The 20,440-nt window shown below is 41.4% G+C and overlaps 1 protein-coding gene across 1 annotated transcript in view; it reads left to right on the top strand.

The window, feature by feature from the left end:
- The first annotated feature begins 243 nt into the window (after positions 1 to 243).
- LOC308082476 (cas scaffolding protein family member 4-like) overlaps positions 244 to 20,440 on the top strand; it is a 32,170-nt gene continuing 11,973 nt past the window's right edge. Inside the window, exons 1-4 of the mRNA XM_080424230.1 lie at positions 244 to 448; positions 16,483 to 16,860; positions 19,405 to 19,488; positions 19,793 to 19,897. Coding sequence (XP_080280356.1) covers positions 443 to 448; positions 16,483 to 16,860; positions 19,405 to 19,488; positions 19,793 to 19,897 — 573 coding nt within the window. The 5' untranslated portion in view covers positions 244 to 442. The remainder of the gene's footprint in view (positions 449 to 16,482; positions 16,861 to 19,404; positions 19,489 to 19,792; positions 19,898 to 20,440) is intronic.

Genomic DNA, 20,440 nt, shown 5'->3' with positions numbered 1-20,440 from the left:
CTGAGAAGTCATGAAAAGAGGGGATCTACAGCACTAGATTCAAGTTAAAGCTCAACAGAGATTGTGGGTTTTGCGGTGGGGGACAGATGCTGTGTGTGTGTGTGTGTGTGTGTGTGTGTGTCAAAGCCAATAAGGCTTTGGTGGGGGTGGCTCTGTTCCTCTCGTCTCCGCCCACAGTGTGTGTAGAGTCATCTGGCTTTTCAGTGACAGCTCACAACAATATGAGTGGGAGACTACAGAGGACTAACACCCCAGCAACCACTGGACTCACACAGTTTTAAGCCCCCAGCGTCCACTGGACTCACACACATTTAAACACCCAGCCAGCATTGCAGTCATGGTGGACAAGGATCACTGAGAACCGAGCCTTACTCTGTACTGGACTTAATTCTACTGGTACTGCCTGTGTGTTGTGGACACTGAAGAACCTGGGATTTAAAGGATGGAGGTAAGAACCGCACACATACAAGACCATTGGATGATAAGGCTACTTATTTTATTACAAATAAGTCCCATTTGTTTTCTTGTTTTCTTTTTCAAAAACACTATGTTACTCAATTTTATACTTAGTTCCTTCAAAAATGTACTAATGTTGTGGAAAACGTTTAGAAAAATGTAAATAGTGATTTTGGGAAGCCATGGTGAAAGTATTTAACCCATTAAGACCTGACATTGATTCTGAAAAATGTCTTCTATGTTGTTATATCAGTGGTGCTCAAAATGTTTCATGTCAGGGACTTCCAAAATTATATGTATTGTATGTATGGCCGTGGACCCCCATCTCAAAATATTTTGTACCAGATTTGAGTTTAAAAAAAAATATATATATTCAAAGATTTGCACACATTTTCACGATTTTTCTAAAATAGCAGATCTACAAGCTCATAGTGCGGCACTAAGTGACGCGCTATGAGCTTGTATATCTGCTATTTGTGAATAGCCAAAGAAATCTAAAATGACACAATTCCCGGTTTTAATGGGTTAAATGATAAAAGGGACTCTGTTTTTCTCTGTGTCCTTTCAGTGTGGTGTAGTTAGTTAGTAAGACCACCTGCTTGATATTCACTTGAAACTTGCGGTGTCAGCTTTATAGCCTACCAGCCGCTTCTATATGCAGCCTGCATGCAGCCCACAGAGACCTGCAGCCTGCTGTTGGCAGCAGCCCTGCACCAAGGACAATGATTTAAGAAGGAACAGACAGCAAGGCGGAAGTGACGCATGGGAGCCACAGGAGGCTAACTGGAACCGGAAGTTGCATTGCAGTCATGGGAAGCCGGCTGGACCCAGCTTATGAACCAAACATTTATTTCTGAACGATTACGACCTTTGTCATATCGTTGCTGTCTTGTTTTAACATTTTAACGGTTCACTTTTTTTCGTAAATTAATGCCCTACTTGATCATGCTACAACGTCACACAAAAGTATCAAAAGTAGCAGATCTGCTACTTTTGAATTTGAATTTGTACTTTGTGCTCTTTAGATACCTCATTAAGATTATACAGTGTGCATGTCGAAAAGCAACACAGCAGAAAACAATGTGTGATAATGTCTTCTTTTATTTTATTTTTATTTTTACAAAGGTCACAATCGTTCAGAAATAATGCTTATTTATAAACTGTTCCAGTCCAGCCGGTTCTCATTGACTGCAATGCATTCCATTGAACTTCCATTGAGCTGCAGTTTGCCTCCCGGTGTGACGAATCTGAATTGACATGCACAAGGACACTTTTAACACTTAAGTGTAAATACACTCATACACATCACGTCATGCAACACGACACAATTTGCACATCCAGATGAAAGGATCGCAATGGAATTGATCAATAAAGAGGTCAAAGTCAAAGTGCCAGCTGCAATTGCTGGATAGAGAAAATGACGTAGATGACCGTACCCTCTTTTAACATACCTTGCCCGCCCCGTGCTGCTGTCTGTGGGCTGTAACACGAGAGGCTTGCAGAGAAAGCAGATTTTATGAGCTCATTAAGACTCTCTAGTGCTTCTGAAGGCAGGCTGCTCAGCAAACTAATAATTGGGGCTTGGGGCAAAGCTGTTGCACTAAAACGTATACTTTCCATACACGAGGCTGCAATGCATTGCACTTCATACCTATACTCTGTAAAACCCCAGTATATATATATATATATATATATATATACACATACATATATATGTGTATATATATATACACACATATATATGTATGTGTGTGTATATATATATATATATATATATATATATATATATATATATATATATATATATATACTGGGGTTTTACAGAGTATAGGTATGAAGTGCAATGCATTGCAGCCTCGTGTATGGAAAGTATACGTTTTAGTGCAACAGCTTTGTATATATATATATATACACATATATATGTATGTGTGTATGTATATATATATATATATACATATATATATATATATATATATATATATATATATATATATATATATATATATATATATATATATATATAGTAACTATTGCAAGTTTACAAATGTAAATTCTCAAAGTTACATTAACAAATTATGAAATATGGTTGTGGTCCTTCCTGTCCTACATTACAGTGGATATGTTACCTTCTCTGTAGTATTTTATCAACTCGGATTGCCTCATTCTGTCACTGTCCTGATTGGATTACTTAGAAAGGTGTGCTACTCAGAGCAGTAGGTCTTCGCCAGGCCGGGCTGTGTCACTCGTGGAGTGTAGCCGGCAGGACACGAGAAAGTGAGATATGACATACGGTTCAACTCTTAGCATTTGTGAGGACCTCTGAGGAACATGTGGTTATTATGAGGAACAATTAAATTTGGCATTGATTCGATGTGGAGTTCATGATATGGTGTTTTTTTTTTATAAGAAATGGGCCTGGCCCACCAGCTCACAAGATCATTTTACCTAATTTGGTGACAGAAATCATGTTTTTTTTTTGTATTTTCATGTGTGGCCCCCCTAATGGTGTGATTGAAATCGCTTTTGTTGAGGCCCTTCAATGTTTGGGTAGATTGGATGCTGCGTTTCATGATTTTCAGGCTTTTATTTAGTAAAATAGGCCAATCTAGCACATGTTGAAAGGTAATCATAGACAATCTGACTTGAATATAAAAAATATATAAATGATACATCTTGATCACATGACTCCAGAGCAGTGTTGGGCTATATTACTTAGGAGAGTAATATGTTACTTATTACTTATTACTCCTTTGAAAATTAATAATATTATATTACTTATTACTTGGAATCAAGAGTAATATATTACGTATTACTTTATATTACTTTCCCCGCGCCCCCCGCAAAAGAAAAGACGTGTACAGTTTTTTGCCTTTTAGAACTGAATCCAATTTAATGGAACAATAGAAAACAGTCAACAGTCTTTATCCTTTTAAGTATTTTGCTGCTGCAAATTCCATATTTGGAATTGGAACAATAATTATCCTCACAGGAACAACATCAATCTGAACTGCACACACTGGCTGCAGCCTCTCAAAAACTGAAACAATAAAGTAAACTTTTTGAACATTTCTTAACCTTTTCAACATATCTTACACCAGTCAATATTAATTAGCCAAAGTGCAAGGGGGGAGGAGAGAGGAGAGGAGATATAGAGCAGTGGTTCTCAAACATTTTCATGTCAAGGACCCCCAAATTGACACTTATTAGTCCGCGGATCCCCATTTCAAAAGATATGCCAGGGACCCCCATAAGAGAAGATTTTTTACGGCTCTAGCAGTGATTCTCAACCATTTTAATTTCAAGGACCCCCAGTTTGACATGCATTAGGGCTACAGACCCCCATTTAATGGCATTTCTATCACTTGGACCGCAATTTATATTGTAAAATCTATGTCAATTTAACTCTGAGAGTGTACAAATGGAACCAAATGGACCCGTTAGGGTCCATTTGGTTCCATTTGTACACTCTCAGAGTTACAGACCCATAAGGGTCCATTTGGTGCCTATAATCTATCATTTAGCTGGGGACCCCCTGGAACTCCCTCAAGGACCCCTGGGGGTCCCCGGACCCCACTTTGAGAACCAATGATATAGAGGAGAGAAGAGGAGAGGAACACTGTTTCCTCTTAGGAGAGGAACACTGTTTCCTCTCCTCATCAGCAGTTTGTTTCCCCGACCACCAGACAAGTGACGCAGGGGGACTTCTGAAAGGGCCATGCCGAAAATGGGTTGCTTTATTCGGATACAATGGGTGTCTGCCTGCCCCTGCCGGTTCTCTGAATTTTTATTTTTAAATAGGCTCTGTCATGATTAATTGACCATATATATGAAGTTAAACAATTAAATTCTATCCGAACGATATCTTATAAGTAAATTCCGTGCCTCAAAATAGAAGTTTGAGAGCTTTTTGAAGTTGAAGACGGCGGAGGAAAAACACAACGCAACGGTCGCATACGAGTCATGCGCTACGTCATAACTGTGCGCAGGCTGCGTGCTAAAAAGAACTGATCTGCAAACTAAAAAGCATCTCTGTTGAAGTAGGTTGATAGCTTGTAGATCTACTCTATTTTTGCATGATGCGACAACTTGCCTCTACGAGAGACGGAGAGAGAGAGTAAATGAATGAATGAGCAACAAAAAAGACGCTTGTCATCAGTAACGAGTAACGAGGCCTTTTTTGACCGAGTAATATGGTATTATATTACCGTTTTGGCAGAATAATACCTTACTTTACTCGTTACTGGGAAAAGTAATAATATTACAGTAATATATTATTATTAATTTTACGTTACTACCCAACACTGCTCCAGAGATAATATGTACCGATTTATGTGAGGTTTGGACAAAATCTGTAGGAGTAGTAGAAGTTTTGTTAAAGTAAAAGGGTGGAAAATATAGTAGGGCAGAAATGGCCGGGTGCCTCTATAGGGCGTTGTGTCATGATTCACGGAATCCATGGGAAATATTTGTGTGACTCTACGACCTTGGTTCAAGAGTTATAGGTCAAAACATGGAAGTGGACTGGTATACTGTAGCGACACCATGAGGGTAATTTAAAATAAATGGAGGTGGAGGTTGGTCCTTTGCCTACTGGGAGTGGAGTGTTCATGTGTTCATGCATAGTTTGATGCCAATCAGTCCAGGTGTCCGAGACTAGCTGTCCACACACACCTGTAACTGATGATGTCCTAAAGGTTTAACCCAAGAACCCCTACAAAAACCTTCTACATCAATGGTCCTCAAACGTTTTTGTGCCAAGGACCCCCAAAATGATATGTATTTGGTGGCGGACCCCCATCTGAAAATGTTTTGTGCCAGTGACCCCCAGAAGAGAAGATTTGCGTGATTTTCTTTTTTAGAAATGTTCAAAAACAGCAGATGTACAAGCTTGCAGTACGGCACAAAGTGACTCGATGTGAGCTTGTAGATCTGCTATTTTTGAGAACCACTGCATTTGGCCTCAAGACCTGAGATATTCAAAAAGCCTTATGTGTCTGCAACTCTGTAGTCTACGACCCTGAAGAAACTCTTCATGAGACAAAGTATTAAGTATAGTGTTCCCATGCAGGCCATTCATTATCAGTGGGACCCAGTGGAGGAAAAGGGACTTGACTCATCCTTAGTTCTCATCTAGTCACCATGTGAGCTCATCTTTATTCCAACATTTCAGCACTGAGCGGACGAGCCCTACTTCACTGGAAGCAATCTCATTTCCGGTCATGTCAGGTTTTTTTCCTGTGGGTGGCAAAGTTCTGTTTTTAGTTTGTGATGCTCTATTTTAGGACACGAGCGCTGTCTGTCACCACATTTAGTGTGGGTTTTTATCACGTCAGAGCAGGAGTCAACACACACACACACACGCGCACACACACACACACACACACACACGCACACGCACACGCACACACACACACACACACACACACACACACACACACACACACACACACACACACACACACACACACACACACACACACACACACACACACACACACACACACACAGAAAGGACTCTATAGCGTGAAGAAGATGTGGGACCATTCTCCTGAACTCCCAACTCCAGGAATTCCAAGATGCTTGTTGTTAGGTTGTCATGGTATGGTGGGTGGCCCGGTGGGGTTCAGCTAGAGGTCATGGGAGGGCTGGCAAACTCATTGTGATGGAGACTAATAATTGTTCCCAGGAAACGGGTACTGGCATGGCAAATAATGGCCCTGTGCCACGTATACTGTAGAGCAGAGTAGGGACGTCATAGAGGGAAATACACCTTAATAGAGATGGGACCATTTCATGTCACGATTATTGTGGCCAAAATAATTGCGATCAACGATATTAACGGCTATTAGCAGATATACGAGCTCACAGCGCAGCACGAAGTGACCCACTGTGAGCTTGTACTATTCTGCTATTTCTGAACATTTTAGAAAGATCTTGAAAGTGTTAAAAATGTTTGAATATATTTGAATTATTTCTCTTCTGGGGGTCCCTTGCACAAAACATTTTTAGATGGGGGGGGTCTGCAGCCAAATATGAATGTGGGGGTCCATGACACGAAAGAAATTGAGGACCAGAAACGTATTATCTGAACAGTCATTCTTATACATTCTCTCATTGCATTACCTTCTAGCTGGTGACATTATAGTCAAATTTTCAACCTTTTTGTGCATGTCATATCCAAAAATTCTCACAGATAGCCTAGCAAAAGAAAAAAAAGAGGCAGATCTACTGTTCACACTGTACGTCTGCTATTTGTGTTGTTGTTGCTATTTTGGAAATAGGGCTTAAGTGGTTAAATTGTTTCTTAAAATAGCCAATCTACAAGCTTGGCTATTTTTGCTATTTCTGAAAATGTAGAAATGTCAAACATTTTTTAAACTGTTCGCCTATAACAACAACATGCCCAAAATACCGGTAGGGACACCAGGTTGAAAGTGGTTAAGCATTATAATAACTTATTTGGAACAGCATGACTTGCATAATGACCTGTGTATGACAAGTATTCATACGCAATTTATTCTCACGGTACGGCCATTTTGACTGACGTCCTTGGTGTAGCGGTTAGGAGGAAAGCAGGAAGAGGTGACATATTGTATGACCACTGTGACAAAAAGCAGAAGACATAGCTCAGGAGGCGTGTGAATGAATAAAGCCACGGGGCGCAGGAGATCTGTTGTGGAATAGAGCCGAGAGCCTATATAATAGAAAAAAGGCACGTTTATTTGGATAGCACATGGGGTCTTCAACAGGGGGTCAGAGTTATTACAGAGGGGCCACCAAATGTTTGTGTGAAAGGAACATTTTTTGGTCTGTTTGTTTTTACATCAACCGCTTGAACCCTAGCATCCCTATTCTGAGAGGAACATTAGCCGAAAATAGCCGATCTACAAGCTCACAACCTCTAATTCTATTGGAAGCGAATAGCTCTCAATCAGGATTTTCATTCTGATTGAGAGCTGGGGCGGTTTAAACCTTTTGGGAATCAGATCAAACAGGAACATATCAGCATATTAACATTGTTTCTCTCTGGTTGGTATTACTTTGTTTATGGTGTCAATTGATAATAATAATATATGATCCATAGTGATCGATAGAAGAGATGTGACGTCCTACCAGGATTTGCCACCTCAGCCTGCAGAGATGCCATCCACCCATCCGTGCACAACTTGTTCTCTGAGACTTTTATATACCTCTCCATTAATGTGCATCATTTCATGAATGACCGTGGCTTAATTCGAAAGAACAGCAGCAATGCGAATAACCAAGGACACGGTGTCTGTCCATCGAGAAAACTTGACGGAACCATTTTGTGCATGTCAGAAGTTGTATTCTGATTTAACACGGATCACTTTCATTTAGCATCCATGTGAACACATCTCTCGATTATTTCAATTGCTGTGTGGCGCGTTGTGAGCTTGTAGATCGGCTATTTTTCCCCCCCATTTCCTAAAAATAAATAGTTGCGGACATACAAGGTTTCCACCCGATTATGATTACAGAACTAAGTCCAAAAAGTCATGTCTACGTGTATACATGAATTCACTGGCAGATGAGCAAAAGATTATAACACTGACATATCTACAGTAAGTAGATACACAGTGTCATCATTTGTTATTATTATGGTACTTGGAAATGAACTGAATATTTCACAGAAACACTGTACAGGCCATGGGAAGGCTAATAATGCAGACATGTCTATGTCTACGTAGTTATCGTCTCTGTCGGCTGGAAACCTCATATGTCCAAAACTGTTTTCAGGATTCAAATAAAAAAATTGCAAAAGTAGCAGATCTACAAGCTCAAAACGCGCCACTTCGCGCCACGTTTCGAGATTGCAGATCTGCTACTTTTGATGCTTTTGTGTGACGTTGTAGTATTATTAAGTAGGGCATTAATAAAAAAAAAGAAAAAGTTAGAATATGGAGATAAGAGGTTTCTGCCCGACAGCAGCGTTATCATGTCTTCATTTGTTTATGTGGAAACTATTCCAGTATTCCACAGAAACAGAGGCCAGTACATTCTACAGGCCATGGGAAAGGGAGGGATGCTGTGGAAATGACAATGATGTTACTGAATTATTACACAGCTATAATATATCATGGAAACCTTGACCATTACAGGCTCTCTATGGTTCTCAACTTTGGGTCCGGGGTCCACCAGGGGCCCAAATGGACCCTTTATGTACAATGGCCCAGTTCCAATGCCCCCCCCCCCCTGTGTCTGTGGGTTTTATGAATATTAAACCAATGAAAAGTATTAAGAAGAGCTTGTGACTACATAATACAGTAACTGCATGGGATCATTTGGAATGCAATGCAGAATCCTGAAAGGAACGATTTTGGACATAGAAGGTTTCCACCTGACGGCGAGGATATAATATTATGACTCAGGTGCACTTCCTCAGACTGGCGGAGCTTTCAGACAAATTCCATTCATTTTTGGAAACCTTGACATTCACAATATAACACTGATCTTTCTTCTTTTTACCAGTCATGTTAATAATGACGTACAGTATGGCCATGCTGTATGGACAGTTTATGGGCCGGTGTTGCTCTTCAGAAGGTCTTGTCAGTTGTGTGCGTTTGAGAATAATATTAATAATGATAATACATTTCATATTTGACACAGTTCTCGGCCGTTCCCAGACAGGAAATAGCAGAACAGCTGCAGCCAGTCAATGTCACTGTCATCAAGGCCAAGTCAACTGTGGTGAGAAGTACTCTAAAAGTAGCAATACCACCTTGTAGAAACTTGTAAAAGTCCTGTATTGAAAATTGTACTTGAGTAAAAGTACAACCATATTGACATCAAATTATACTTACAGTGTGAAAGTAAAAGTAAAACCTTTTATCGAAAAATAGCAGATCTAACATACTATTTTCAAATCGAGTTGACTGAGTCTAAGTGGCATAAAATGTTATGTCCAATCTGAATGGTATAGTATGTTAATGCAATATAACTTATACAATTGGGGTGGTTGTCTTTTGTCTCCCTGCTCTTCTATTGAGACATTTAGATCGTGTCAATGTCTCACCTGTAGACACAGGATCTGACACGAATTTTGACCTTATGGTCAATATTCAATGTATCCCCTGAGCAAGCAGGCAGGCTCTATTAGCTCAATGGTAAAAATGTCAGCACTTGCACAGGAAACCGGGTTCAAATCCGGGGTAGAAGAGAAAAGTTACATAGGGCAGTTCTAAGTGGTTGGTGTACTGCATGTTTTATATTAAGTCTAAATGTACACGTTAACTTGAAACTAAAGCTGTCAAACAATTGTAGTGGAGTAAAAAAGTAAAACATATACCTCTGACATGTAGTGGAGTAGAAGTATAAAGTATTAAATACTGGAAACAGTCAAGTAAAGTAAAAGCACCTAAAATATATTGTACTTAATTACAGTATACGTAGTTACTTTCTACCACATCCTCCTCCTATGTTTGTTTGAGTTGGAGCGAAGGCAAAACAAAAGGAAGAACTCCCTAGAATGCTTTTCTAGAATTAGAAAATATGATGATTCCTTGACTATGGACATTTAAAAAATGGACCTAATGACCCATGTCTTTGTCACAGAGTCCACCCCATCCCCTACCCCTTTCTCTCTTTAGTCATATTGTATATTCTACTGTGGGAAAGTCTAACTCTATGTCATATTATTTACACACTAGCTTCCTGTCCCCACGCGCACGCACGCACGCACGCACGCACACACGCACGCACGCATGCACCGATGTGGGAAAGCAGGGACTTTCTTATTATACATATATTTTTTCATTCATTCATGTATGGATTAGTTTAATTGGATTTACTAGGTTCCATGGTTCTGGCACCAGGACAATAGTGGATACAGAGTATGTTTAATGGGCCTGGAAGAATCTGGGTCGGCCTGAAGTTTCTTGAGCTTAGCTATTATAATGACCGGTGGATGATGTCAATATGACCATTTGTTTTTCTCACTGTCTATTTGGCTGCTTTCTGCACGAGGGTGACGGGTGCGGAGGTCGGATGCTGGTATGTGCCAGACTGCCAGGACATATAATGGATGAGGCGGTGACCTTTGACCATAGAGGTCGTGACCCGGGCCTTGATGCAGTGGAGGAGGTCATAGAGTGAATAGTTCCCACACTGGCTCCTCCCACTTCCTGTCAGGTTTCCGTGGATACAACACCTCCTCAGAGTAGCACATATTTCACGGTGAAAGGGGAACATTTGACAATTTACTAGCCTGAAGGAAATGTGCGGGGATGCGTTGCGATGTGAGCTTGTAGATCTGCTTCCCGAATAGCCGGAGTGTAAAATATATGGCTTAAGTGGTGAAGCTGGCACAGTGAACATGGTTAGCGTCAGTATACGGTATATACCATCACCATATGGAAACTGGTCATTACATTTTTAATACTGTGATTTTTTTCATGATCATGTGCTGATGTTTTTAGATAGTGATATGGCAGTATTCTGTTTTGTATTACAGTTTTTCACAATTGTTAACACACGTTTCTCAAAACAATAACGGCTTTCTCAAAACTGCACACACAAAACTGAAAACCTCACACACAAAATGCTAAACCCTACACTCCCTTCGCAAGATGACTCTTTGCCATCAAATCTCTTAACTGTTCACAAAATGGAACTCGTGTTTCCATTTGGTACACACAGCCATATTTTCAAATGACACACACATATCATTCATTACAGTACACACAACTAAGCATGTCCTGCACACTACCAGGCATTTACAGCACACTGCAGGGCAAAATTGAAAACACAATCATATAAATGGAACACACCATATGAATGACAATGACTCGGGAGAATGAGCCAGTTCTCCTTTTGTAAAATGACTCAGTGTAGGCCTACTTTTTTCATAGTCAAACATAAAACAAAACACAAATATGCAGCCAAAAATGTTTTATTTCTCTACATGATTTAGGCATCATGCCTCCGGTTCATGTCTGGCCAGAGGGCCTCATCCACATCATAGGCAATGTTCTCCCTGTCCAAGCAGCGTTGGAAGAAACGCCTCGAGTGGCGCATGAAGCCCTGACAGACCTCAACAGTGACTAGAGCTGCAATCGATTTTCACAATTTTTGTATAATGACATTTTTCGATTTAGAATTGGAAAAAAACGTATTATACTAATCGAGAATCGTTTGTTTTGAAAAAATCTGAAAATAATCTGAATCGAAATCGAATCGTGAGATAGCAGAAGATTCACACCCTAACAGTGACGTCGCCACAAGCCTCCTCCATGGCCTGGAGCAGTGGGACCCGGCTCTGTGGGTTCCGTTCATTTACCTTCCACCTCCAAGCTCAAAAGAACTCCTCAATGGGATTCGGGAAAGGAGAATAAGGTCGAAATGTGGGTGGTCCTGGAACCACTCACGCACTGGAGCAGCCCGGTGGTGCAAATTGCTCACCAGACCTGAATGTTTAGAGATTTGACTATCTGTGTGTTGTAGGTTGATGCTTTGAGATTTTACGTGAGAAGTGTGTGCAACAACTGAACATTGTGTGTAGTGTTTGGACAACAAGGTGTGTTGTAGATTGATGCTTTGACATTTTATGTGAGAAGTGTGTGCAACAACTGAACATTGTGTGTAGTGTTTGGACAACAAGGTGATAATGTAATGATAGTGATGAGTGTAAAGAAGGAAAGTCAGAGTCTAATGCAGATAAGGGAGTGTGAAGTAGTGCCAAATTGGGTGGAGCGATTAGTACATGAAGTTAAGGTTGTGAAAATTGTGCCGAATTTTCGCTTTTTGTGTGTTAACAATTGTGAAAAACTGTAATGAAATGCAATTCTGAGGAGCCCTGGCAAATGAATTTCACCCTTCTTTTACTGTAGAGTATTTTTAAAGTGTGATTTCTTGCAATGAGAAGACCATGTTAGCCTCTTGAACCCCAGCATCCCTATCCTGGGGGGAACATTGGCCAAAAATAGCCGATCTGCTGTTTTTTGGCTAATCAGACTCATCTTTATTGTCACATCACAGGTTTACAGGTGTACAGACAGACAGACAGACGGACAGACAGAGAGACAGACAGAGAGAGAGAGACAAACAAACAGAGAGAGACAGACAGACAGACAGACAGACAGACAGACAGACAGACAGACAGACAGAGAAAGAGAGACAAACAGAGAGAGAGAGAGAGAGAGAGAGAGAGAGAGAGAGAGACAGCTGTGCATCTAAAGTGGTGATGGCAGTTGTCAGGGAGGCAGATCTGCACAAGCAGGCGTGTGCAGGAATCCAAAAGACTCACAGCTGAACATAGAGACTTCATCTTTACTACACACACGCGCACGCACCACACTAACAGCAGTAAACATTAGCAGGCACACCCACGCATGTTTTTACTGTCCTTAAAAGTGATCTAATTCCTGCACAGACCACTATGAAGTAGGGAGAGCATGTTGTTGACCAGGTCCCTTAAATGAAGTGCACGTTCATGCATGTGCACATGTACTGCATGTGCACACATGCATCATGTTGTGTTTTTTCAATTCAATTTTTTCAATTCAATTTTATTAAAGTGTCAAATCACAACAAGTTGTCTCAAGACACTTTACATGTAGAGAAGAGACCCGACATCCCACCCTGAGCAAGCAATTTTGCGACAGTGGCAACGAAAAACTCCCTTTTAACTGGAAGAAACGTCAGGCAGACCCTAGGCTCTAGGGTGTTTTCAGGATAAGGTACAATGTTTAGTAGTATAATATTATTATTTGAATTGTGATGATTTGGTGTTGAATGTTAACCCTCACCTTAACATTTTACTGTTTTACTGAGGTTTGACAGGACTTTGGACACACCAGGACAAACCGGGACCGGACGTCCCTGAATCTTAATATTTTATTGTACGACGGCTTCACTTGCAGTAATGAAGTCATGTTGTTAATATACTACAGCACTTGCTTAATATAAAATAGCAGTTATGTACACACAACAGTCAGGAATTCCATCACTGGTCACAAACAAAATATGTCTTACGGTTGCACAGAGTATGACGTCTCATTGCCTACAGCTGTTCTGAAATATGAAAAATGAAACAACATCAAATGAAATATTGGAATGAGTTAAAACCATGTACAGTATGGGCTGTGAATTTGTATTTCTTTATGACAATGGAGCCAAACTGTTTGTAAATAAACACTTCCATAGCTATGTGGACGTGTTTTCTGTTACGGTTGACCTCGTTGTCAGACAGAGAGAGAGAGAGTCAAAACATGCTGCTGAAACCCTGACAGTGAGATTTTGCAGGGTTTGTCATCTGAGCCTAAGTATGGAGCTTACATGTCTGTAGCATGACCCAGAGGATTAGACAGACCGTTTGCTACGTGTGTGTGTGTGTGTGTGTGTGTGTGTGTGTGTGTGTGTGTGTGTGTGTGTGTGTGTGTGTGTGTGTGTGTGTGTGTGTGTGTGTGTGTGTGTGTGTGTGTGTGTGTGTGTGTGTGTGTGTGTGTGTGTGTGTGTGTGTGTGTGTGTGCGTGCGCGTTCCAGAGGGTTTGGCAGGACTTGCGCTCTAACAGGTGTGGGGTGTGTGTCAGTGTGTGTTGGCCTGTGATGGTGAAAGGACTCTTTGTTGTTGGAGATTCACCCACAGGGCGAGGGGGCAACGCCAAGCGAGGCCAACGCCATGCAAGGCCAACGCCATGCAAGGCCAACGCCAGCGGCCCCCACCGCACTTAGCAGCTTAGCGTGGCGTGTGTTTGTGTGTGTGTGTGTGTACTTGTAGACATTGCAAGGACCGTTTTCCTGCATGGTCCTCACAAGAGACACGGTTGTGTTATGGTTAAAAAATAAACATTAAAATCTATGTGTTCAGGTTGGGGTTAGGGTTCAAATTTGACTTTAGATGTGCCTGATTTACTTGGTTGTGTGCTTGTAGATCGACAATTTTCTGCTTCACGTTTTGGGTTAAAAATGACCCTATTATCTTTTTCAAATGGCATTCATAATCCTACATCCTTAAATTTTGACGTTATAATACGTGTGCGTGTGTGTGTTTGTGTGTTTGTGTGTGTGTGTGTGTCCGCACGCGTGCATGTGCGTGTGTGCATGTGCGCGTGTGCGTGTGCATGTGCACGCGCATTTGAATGCGCACGTGCATGCATATCTTACAAAAGGGCTAGTGACTGTCTGTGCCATCTTTCGTCATTTAACTGACCTCTGATGACACTGCATTTCTCAATGACAAAATACAAATACAGGATTCTGTGTGTGTGTGTGTGTGTGTGTGTGTGTGTGTGTGTGTGTGTGTGTGTGTGTGTGTGTGTGTGTGTGTGTGTGTGTGTGTGTGTGTGTGTGTGTGTGTGTGTGTGTGTGTGTGTGTGTGTGTGTGTGTGTGTGTGTGTGTGTGTGTGTGTGTGTGTCTATAGTCTAGTCTGAGTGACTAAGCTCATGACTGTCAGCGACAGTGTTTTTTATGCCTACTCTTTAGCAGTGGCTCTCAAACTTTTGTGTGCATTTGGCAGCAGACTTCCATTTGAAAATATTTTGTGCCAGGGACCCCCATACAAGATTTGTGTTGTTAAAATGTTTCAGAAATATTCAATCATTTTCTCATTTTTTTCAAGATTCTTTGAAAATAGCAAATCTACAAGCTCACAATGTTATAGATCGGCTATTTTCAAATAGCGTACCGGTATGGTTACTTTTGGTCAAACAGATTTTAATGCTATATTAACTGCTTTTAGCTGGGGACCCCCTGGAATCTCCTCAAGGACCCCTAGGGGTCCCCGGACCCAACTTTGAGAACCACTACTGTATAGCATAAGGCCGCTGAAACCTTATGGAAACAATTTGCAATGTTTCACAACACAAGTTATTTTCGGAGCGGTGCGGAGAGGATGCTCAGCAGACCGTAAGAGGAAGTCTGTTTCCTTAACAGGGTATTTTATTTTAAAACACTTCTGGGCTCATTTTAACATCCACCCTGCCTCTTATTTCAGTTGTATTCTTTTCTTTATGTTAGAATTGTTTGTGTAGTGTTGCATTAACTGGAGTCCTGTAAGTCCATGCATGAACTAACTCATTGAAAAATGCATTAGAAGGTCCCTGTGAAGCAGGGACTTTTCCAAAGAGCCGTTTCCTAAACAGTCTAACATGGTTAAAGTGGAGTTTGAAGTTCAAGGGGTTCATAGGCCTACTCTAGGAGAGGTCATGTCTGATCAAATTAATATCAAATATCAAAATATTGAATCAAGTAACTTAATATAGAAATACCTCTTTATGCCTGATTTATTATTTTGTTGTGTGCCGGTGTCTCACACCAAAAACAGCTGTTCTACAAAGCATTGTGAGCTTGTAGATCAGCTATTTTTGGTGTACAACAGTATATATCAGGCTTTATTTCTCTGAGGAAATACTGTGGAAGTGAAAATGCACCACCGTCTTTATACGTATTCTCTATCTGAAAATTAAACTGTGGCACACAAGCACCTGTGCATGTTACTGTAGCTGCCACTGTGCATTTCTTTCTTGTGAAACTGCAACTGCAACTGAAATTTAATGTGATAACAGTTCACAGGAAATGTCTGAGTCTTACTAAAGCTTGACTACACTGCAGAGCTCAAGACCCTGAGGCTAGACAGGAGGGTGTGAAGGGCAGCGATTCTCTCGCATCGCATATTGCATCTTACTAGAAGTGCAGCCGAGCATCGCAATTGCATTAGTCCCCCTCGGAAATGCAATTTCATCGTCACCCAGCAGATGGCTGCTCAGCCGGTCATGATGAGCGCTCAGGGGAGGGGAGCAGTTAGGGGTTAAGAATGAATTGTTCAGGGACACTTCGACACATAGACCGGTGCCGGCAGGCGAATTTCAAATTCTCTGGCCCGTTAAGCTACGGCCGCCCCTTTGAAAAGATCGTTTTTAGCAGTAAGAATTCTTGGGTCTCTTTCTTTGTCAACGACTTTAAAGGTATTGCCTTCTTTGTTATGTAAAGCATGCTTCAAGTTAAAAGTTTTGTCCTCCTGGCTTCCTTTGTGCTACCATTTACTATGCGCCTCTTTTTATTTCTTTCAGAACAAACTGGCGAAGGCTCTGTATGACAACACGGCAGAGTGTAGTGACGAACTGGCCTTTCACAAAGGGGACATTGTGACGGTGATGGATCAGAACGTGGAGGGCACCAGTGGATGGTGGATGTGTTCCCTGTACGGACGCCAGGGCCTGGCCCCCGCCAACCGACTGCAGCTCCTATCGCAGCACTGGTCTTCTCCCAGCCGCCTCGCCGAAAAGGCCAAGTCCGTCGACTGTCCAAACGGTGACAGTCCCCATAACATCTACCAGATCCCCAATGCGCTCAGACCGTCCGCCAACCCGGCTCACGATGGTGGTGATCTGATCTACAAGGTCCCGTCCACGCCTCTGAACGCGCCCAGAAGCCCTCTGCCGTCGGAGGTACCGTTTGTTTTCTTTACAGCTTAGTTCTCAAAGTGCGGAACAGGGACCCTCAGTCCCTGTAAGGAACACACAGACAGACAGACAGACAGACAGACAGACAGGCAGGCAGGCAGGCAGGCATGCAGACAGACAGACAGACAGACAGACAGACAGACAGACAGACAGACAGACATTGATCCCAGGTGGGAAATGCCGTCGCCTGCATGGCATGATCAGATAATATCAGATCAGATAATCACATAATAAAAAGCAGTGCAGATAAGAAGAAATAGCCAACCAGGTAAAAATATAAAGATAAGTAGGGTCCGCAGCTTAATACGTATCAATTTAGGGTCCTAGACATGAAACTGTTTGAGAACCACTGCCCCACAGGTAGCAGAATTATACTGTGTACAATTCTGTGGTTGCCGCCAAAGTGACCCAAACCACATGACCACAGTTCAGACGGTAGCTCTGTCTGTTGCTCCCGGGGTCAGCGTTGGTTCCTTGGGAAGTGTTAACTTTCATGAATCATGATTAGAGAGGGAGGATGTCGCTGAAACGCAAGGTTCTGAAGCCCCCCGCTGACGAAAAGGCTTACAGATGGGGACCAGAGGCCCTCTCCAGCGGGGACAGGCCTTTATGGGCCTCGTAAAGGCAGACTTCAGACACCGTTAAGTGCAAACAGCAGCGCGAGCAGCCGAGGACGGCACAAAACCAGAGGGGTCTGTACCAGAGCCCCGACCGATGCCGGAGTTATGGGTCCGATGTCGATCCAAGATTTTGGAGAGCCCCGTCTAGACCAGTGGTTCCCAAACCCTTTAGCTCAAGATCCAAAAAAGAAAGTTTCACTAGTTTGCCCGGGACCCAAACTAGTGAAAATAGCAGATTTACAAGCTCACAACGCGTCACTTCACGCCGCGTTGTGAGCTTGTAGATCTGCTATTTTCACTACTTCTTAAAAGATTTTTTGATTTATTTATGGAAATTATTTGATTTTTTTTTTCAAAGATTTGTTTATTGACAGAGTACAATGTACATCCATCCATTTTACATTTTATACAGCAATACAAGAAAAAAGACAATGGAAAACAAAAAGACAGAAAACAACCCTCCCCTCCAAACCCACCCCCCACCCCGGAATGGCACAATAAACATCATTGACTACAACAAACTTTGAGTTAATGAAGGCAAAACATCGAGAAAGGAGCCCCAAATTTTGTTATAGGTCTCGGGTTTTCTCCTTACATTGTACAGGATCTTCTCAGGAGTACAATAAGATGAAAGTTCATTCAACCAGTGCTTTTGTGATGGAGAATTTTCAGATTTCCAATTGACAAGGATAATTTTTTTCCCAGCCGTGCTGGCAAGTGAGACAAAATATTTCTTGTGAAAGTTCACATGAATTAAACTGACATCACCCAATATCCAGATCCTGGGGTCAAATGGTACCTCAGATTCTATGACATCCGAAACAGTGGTTATAATGAACTTCCAATGAAAATTATTCGATTGTTTTAGTTTATTTATGAAATACTTAAGATCTTTTTTTGAATTGTTTTTAATTGAGGAAAAGTTGTGATATTTTTTTTACCTTTAGAAACATTTTTGGAATATATATATATATATATATATATATATATATATATATATATATATATATATATATATATATATATATATATATATATATATATATATATATATATTTATATATATATATATATATATATATATATATACGGTATATAGCCTATATACTTTTATGTAGGACATAGGAAAAAATGAATATTTACTTAAATAAAAAAATTGTCCACGACCCTAAGATGGGTCCCGACCCACTGTCTGGGAAACAGTGGTCTAGACCACCGATTACCGTTGTTTTGAATAGCCCGACATAGGGACGCCAGGTTGAAAGTGGTTAAAAATCGGGACACATCGGCTGCATAATTGCAGATAGCGACGTCATCAAAAAAGTCAAATAATGGCCGATTATAATCGACCAAATCGATACATATCGGTGGGGCTCCAGTCTGTATGGGTGCCCGTACCGTCAGAGGGCCGGGACATTCCTCCCCACATGTTCACCATTTCCTCTCCTGCTCCAGGGGTCCCGGGGGCCCCTCCTCCAGGGGCCACGGAAGAGCCAATGAGCAGCATGGTTCTCATTACAGAGCTGGCTTAATTGGTAGAACGCAGGCATAACGGGGGTCCTCTGGTCCTCTGGAGAGCCGTGAGAGAATACGCTGTCCCTGTAAAGGTGCTCATATACCAGCTCAATGACGTAGGTGGAGCTACGATCAAAGGGTTGCAACTTTATTGTCACATCACAGGTCGACAGGTGTAAAAAAAAACATGGGTGAAATCTTATGTCGTACATCTCCTTTCATTTGTAGTTTTCAGGAAAGGGGAAAAGATAGAAAGAAAACAAGGAATGGTCAGAAATGTCACATATTCCTGATAGGACAGGAGCAAAAATATGTGCATGAGGTGAATCGTGTGTGTTGGCCTGTGTCATCTGACATGAATCAGCCTCCACATTCTAGACTGTCTTGTTCACAGGCTTCCATCTCGGTCACATCGTCCAGTCACAGGGGTGAGGTCTACGACATCCCCAACCAGGCAAGACGCACCTCACTCTACACTGTGAGTCTGGACAAAAGGCAGCGTGCTGCAACTGTTATTTATTTTCTTAGCAATTATTCTACTGATTCCTTTTTTTTTGTTTTGCAAAAATAGCATATCTCCAAATTCTTGCTATTTTTGAAAAGCTTTCACAGCCATGTTTCACAGCTATACTCACTTCATTGATTATTTTTTATTATAATCGATTATGTTTAGAATGCATTAAATCGATTGGTTTGATTGTAGAATAAAGCTGTTATTCTTTCATACATCAATGTGTGAATTTAGCGTTCTCTTCCTTTCTTCCGATCATGGGGTGACACAGGCGTCAACAACTCCCAGACAGCTGTTTCGTAAGGCCTCCCTGAGCACCGCGTCTGAGCTGGAGAGACGCCTCAGCCCTCAGGACAGCCTGAGCTGTGGTGACACTGTAAGTGCTTGACTTTAATTATTATTTTTGTATTTAAAAAAATAAATCTATTTATTCATTTTGTTTACATACTGGGGAGAAAATCTAATGGATATTTCTTTTTACAATCAACTAAACTGACTAGTCTGATTAACCCATTAAGACCTGAGGCTGATTCTACAAATGCCTTCTAAATCAGTAGTTCTCACACTTTCAAGATTCTTAAAAAAATCATAGCAATCGTAATTGAGGCAAACGTTTGAAATAATGGTGGTATTGATTTGAAGTCATATCACCCCTATCAGCCCTATTGTATCAACATAGATTATATATCGATATATCATTACATATCGATTATTCTCTCCACCAGGATGACAGGCAGGGAGGCAGACATTATGTTTTTGCCCGTGCCCGACTGTCCGTCCGTGTGTCCGTCCATCTGTGTACAGCTAATCTCTGGAGCTATCAGTGTGAACCTTTGCATACAGACTGCATGGCTTCCAGTTTAAATTTTGCGGGAGGGCCTGGGAAAAAAAAGGGGAAAAAAGCTAAATCATTTATTTT

This window comes from Gymnoscopelus braueri (genome assembly GCF_963280865.1).
Source record: "Gymnoscopelus braueri genome assembly, chromosome: 3".
Taxonomy (NCBI): Eukaryota; Metazoa; Chordata; class Actinopteri; order Myctophiformes; family Myctophidae; genus Gymnoscopelus; species Gymnoscopelus braueri.
The sequence above is the reverse complement of the archived record's forward strand: the minus strand, read 5'-3'. Positions and strand labels throughout refer to the sequence as shown.